The following is a 4,885-nucleotide window of genomic DNA, read 5'->3' on the forward strand; positions in this document are numbered from 1 at the left end:
GCTGCGAATTGCATGGGATACCAGTCACTTGGACTAATTGTTTTCATGAATCTTTGGTTTTCTTCATTCTTTACTCTGAACAAGGAGAGACCCATCATTGTATCTAGATGGCTGTTTCCAACCTTTTAAGATCCCAGTAGCTACTCACCAAAGAAGGATGTGGAACAATGTTTTTGTGTAGTATATTATGCCATTTGAGCTGGATGTCCCGTGCGACAATGGTCCCAAGCCCACAGGTCCAGCTACTTGCTCAGTCTGGGTAGCTGGCTGTGGACAAGAAGTCACCACAACCTTATCCCTTGTCAGCTCTACTGACATGAAATCAAAGACTTCTTAATATTGTATGCTGCATATATCTTTTTATATTTCCTTATCCTATTTCGCCACAGGATTACTCTCCCTTATTTTTTATTTCTTCTGCCCATACTCAGCTCTAGTTCTGCTTCTTCCTTGAAGCATTCAACTATTTAGCTTTACTCATTCTTGCTCTATATTACTGTGAAACTTATTCTCTTATCCCTCGTTTATGTTACATAATCATTTATTGCCCAGTACTTTTTTCACTTTATCTCCGTAGTAAAATTAGTCCCTAAACATATTAGAAACCATGTATTTTACTTGTGTGGTCCTGGCAAATGCTTAGGAAATATTTATGAAGTATGCATTTGCAACTTCTTGGTTAATAGAATCTGATTCTTTTTCGTACTACTTATCAGGCACATTTCTAACTAAATGGTATACTGTAAACCATTTCTCTATAATTGCCATAGAAAGGAGACTACTAATACATTTGAAATCTTGCCCACATTTGGCAAGGGCTTATTTTGTACTTTCATTGGCAACTACAATTTTCCTGTGAGAAATAAAGGCTGAAAAAGGAGGAGGAAGTTAGACTATGAAAGACTTTGTATCAGGTCCACATTTCTGATCTTCAGTATCCAGTCACTAGTAAGTTGTCATAATGTTCTGGAAAGATTTAGAAGAGTAGTGATAGTTTGAAGATGAAGAAGATAGAAATTTATTACAGTTACATAGGTGTCACATAAGGATTCTAATGAGGGTGGTATAAATAATAATGGAAGAAGGATCACTATAAAAAAGTATTTCAAAGATAAATCAATAGGCCTTGGTTACCTGACAGCATGAATAAGAAAGTTTTTTACTCTGAAGAAAATTAACACTTAACTTTATTAGCAGACAAAAGAGCCATTTAAAACGAATGGGCCAGAGTTTAATGTACTTAACATAAAACAAGTAAATAGATGATTGTATCATGAATATCTTTTGCTTTTCTTTCAGGTGCGTTATCCAGAACGCATTACAATATTGAGAGGAAACCATGAAAGCCGACAAATTACCCAAGTATATGGCTTTTATGATGAATGTCTAAGAAAGTATGGAAATGCCAATGTTTGGAAATATTTTACAGATCTATTTGATTATCTTCCACTTACTGCTTTAGTAGATGGACAGGTGTGTATGTGCTTATTATCTCAGATCTCAAGGAGGATTAAAAGCATGAGAATATTTTTGTACTCATAACTTAAGGTCCAGATTTACCTGTTTCTGCATCTCCTTGGCCTTTTTGCCTCTCACTAATCCTTAAAATTTCAGAACTGGGAGCTGGATAAATTTTACTTACATTTAAACTAATATTTTCCCTATGTATAGAAATATTTTCACAAAAGGATATACCAATACGCTTTTTTATATTTGATAAATACTGCAGATCAGTGCTTAACACCTTGAAGTATATGATACAAGTAAGCCTGAGCTGTTTATTACACCTTCTTTATTAAAAAGTAAATGTTTTGTTTCTATCTGTAATAAGAATCATAGAAAAGCTATAAAACATTCAAATATATAAGAAGGAAATTGTGCAGTTTCCTGTATTCCAGTTTCTAGAGATAATTGTGAACATGAACTAATTTAAATATAAAACATAGGATGTAATTATTAAAACATTTACAATTTTAAATTATAAAATCTCAAGAGTTGTCAAGGGTTCCTTATGGGGACATAATTTATAGTCTTTTCTTTGTAATTCTGACATTCCACCATTTTTTTTTTAACACTGCAATAATTTATTTAAAGGACTTTTTTTTTTACCTAAACTTGCCAAAATAAGAGAAAGCAATGTAGGGGTGATGTATATATAGGGTGTTAAATTTCTGTTAAGATTGCTTTCAATTTCTTAAAAAAGTTGCTGTAGTCTTCATTAGCATAAAAATTAATGGACAGAATTACTGTAGAAGATTAGTCTGTCAGTATTGATGATTTATCTAGTTTTTAAAATGGGTGTACTAGAGATTTTATTTATTGAATGTTCAAGTTAAATTGTTTGTTTCTTTCTACCTCTACCCTTCCCCCCCCCAACCTCATCTTTAATGAGCCATTTACCTTTCCTATTGTGGTACTTTTAAAGAACGAAACAGCCAATGCATGCCCATTGTTGGTGACAGATTATTGTTTGAAAAAATAGTATTGGGAGACTTTATATAGCCCAGAAATCAAGTGGATAAAAAATAAGTATTTGGGGGATTTGGACAAAGACCCAGCAGCCCATCCATCTTTCCTTTCTTCTGTGCTCTCTCCTCTCTTCCCCTCCCTCCTTCCTTCTCTTCCTCTTTGTTTATGTGTATGTCATTTGTTAAGCAAGAGTCTTCAGTTATAAGTAATGAAATAAAACTCAAAAACTAGCAAGTAAATAAAAAAGAAGAAAAATCTACTTGCCTTCTACTGCTAAGAAAATAAAGTGTCCAAATTATATCTAAATGAAAATAGAAGCATGGTATAGACAACAACAAAAAAATTAAAGGGTAAAATACAAAGAATTGTACATTCTTATATTTATTTGGGGGAGCTTTGGTGGCGCAGTACCTAAGGTACTTGACTGCTAACCAGAAGGTTGGCAGTTCAAACTCACCAGCCACTCCTCGGAAGGAAGATTGGGGGCGATCTACTTCCATAGTGATACTGCCTCAGAAACCCAAGGAGGGGTCGCTGTGATGTCAGGTCTGACTCAATGACACATAACAACAACAACATATTTATTTTGTGTAGAAAACAAAATAAATGTGTGAAATAAATATTTGAACATAAAAGCAGGATTGGACGCCATAAAATGCAGAGTTCATCAGTATGGCCAAAAGCAGTTTTTGAAAAGTCTGTTAAGAAAGAAATGCAGTGGTCAAAACTGTCGTAGAAAAAAATGAGCGTACATAAAATAAGAAGGAGAAATAAGGCATAACTATAACTATGAAAAAAAATACAAATTATAACAACAGATACAGCTTTATTTGAAAAGCTGGATGAAATTTATTATAGCAAAATATTATTAAAACTTTTTTAAATAAATGAAATTGATAACTTGCTACTTTTATAGGCTACTTATACCAAACCTTAGGGAAACATGAAGAGCTTCACAAATCAATCCGTATGACTGATATAACCACAGTACCCAACCAGACATGTCAAACACAGAGAAAGAAAATAATAGACCAAAATAATTTGGGAAAAAAATCTTATATACTTAATTTAAAATTAAATTATTGATAAATAAAGTATTCTTAATTGGATCAAAAAATATGCCTGGACTATACTTACCAGTGAAACACTAGAAACTTTCTCATTAAAATCAGGGGAAGAGTGCCCACTAAAACATATGTTATCATATTTTTCTCATAAAACATGCCCATGCAAATGTGCATGTGAATAGGAAACTAACGCATGAGGGGGTTGCACTGTTAGAGAAAAAAATGTGTAAACGTGAGTTATTTGCATAAAAGTATGGTATTCAGTTCTGTTTGAGGAGAAAGCAAAAAAAAAAAAATTGGAAATCCCATGATTATGTACTCAAAAAATCTAAGAAGATTAAAAAGACATTGGAACTAATAGCAGAAATCGGTAATGTGTTTTCAGTACCAACAAAGTGTACGTGGAAGTTGTAAGAATGAAGTTCCTATATAACATGGAAGGGGAACAAACATAACATGCATAGGATCATAAACAGAAAAAGAGAGGAAAGGACTATATGTTAAGAGTTATCTCTGATGTTTTTGTTTTCTTTGTAATTATATTTCATAAATTTTCCATTATTTCACTGTATTTTTACAAGAATGCCTATTAGGACTAATGGTTTTAACTGTTATATATACTCTATTTACATCTAGCAAATGAAAAAAAAAAACACTTTTTTTTTAATTGATAAAACAGATATTCTGCCTGCATGGTGGCCTCTCTCCATCCATAGATACACTGGATCATATAAGAGCCCTGGATCGTTTACAAGAAGTTCCACATGAGGTAAACTTAGTTAAAATATAAAAAGAAGAGGAAAAAAAAGGTAGAGCTAAATAGCTACATATGATTGCAAGCCATTGGTAACATGTACTTAATTTCCTTGATCAGGGCCCAATGTGTGATCTGTTATGGTCAGATCCAGATGATCGTGGTGGGTGGGGTATTTCTCCACGTGGTGCTGGCTACACATTTGGACAAGACATTTCTGAAACATTTAACCATGCCAATGGTCTCACACTGGTTTCTCGCGCTCACCAACTTGTAATGGAGGTATGTGTTTCTGCTACAGAATGATTTTTTTGTTTTGTTTTGAAATAAATATGTATGTCTATCATAAAGAAGCTCTGGTAAGACTGCTAACCAGGAAGTTTGCAGTTCAAACCCCCCAGCTGCTCTGTGGGAAGAAGATGAGGCAGTCTCCTTTTGTAAAGACTCACAGCCTTAGAAACCCAGTGGGGTCCTTGTGAGTTGGAATTGACTCGATGACAGTTGGTTAATCTATAATATAATAAGGCTTAGCGACTTAGAATATAAGAAACATTTTTTTATTTATGACTTAGATAAAAAGACTAACAACTTTGTG

The 4,885-nt window shown here is 33.5% G+C and overlaps 1 protein-coding gene across 1 annotated transcript in view; it reads left to right on the top strand.

Annotated features, from left to right (window-relative positions):
• PPP2CB (protein phosphatase 2 catalytic subunit beta) overlaps positions 1–4,885 on the top strand; it is a 53,597-nt gene that overhangs the window by 40,370 nt on the left and 8,342 nt on the right. Inside the window, exons 3-5 of the mRNA XM_007942689.1 lie at positions 1,300–1,473; positions 4,216–4,305; positions 4,411–4,572. Coding sequence (XP_007940880.1) covers positions 1,300–1,473; positions 4,216–4,305; positions 4,411–4,572 — 426 coding nt within the window. The remainder of the gene's footprint in view (positions 1–1,299; positions 1,474–4,215; positions 4,306–4,410; positions 4,573–4,885) is intronic.

The sequence above is a fragment of the Orycteropus afer genome, unplaced genomic scaffold, assembly GCF_000298275.1.
Source record: "Orycteropus afer afer isolate SDZICR_OR568_19922 unplaced genomic scaffold, OryAfe1.0 scaffold00095, whole genome shotgun sequence".
In the NCBI taxonomy this organism is placed as follows: Eukaryota; Metazoa; Chordata; class Mammalia; order Tubulidentata; family Orycteropodidae; genus Orycteropus; species Orycteropus afer.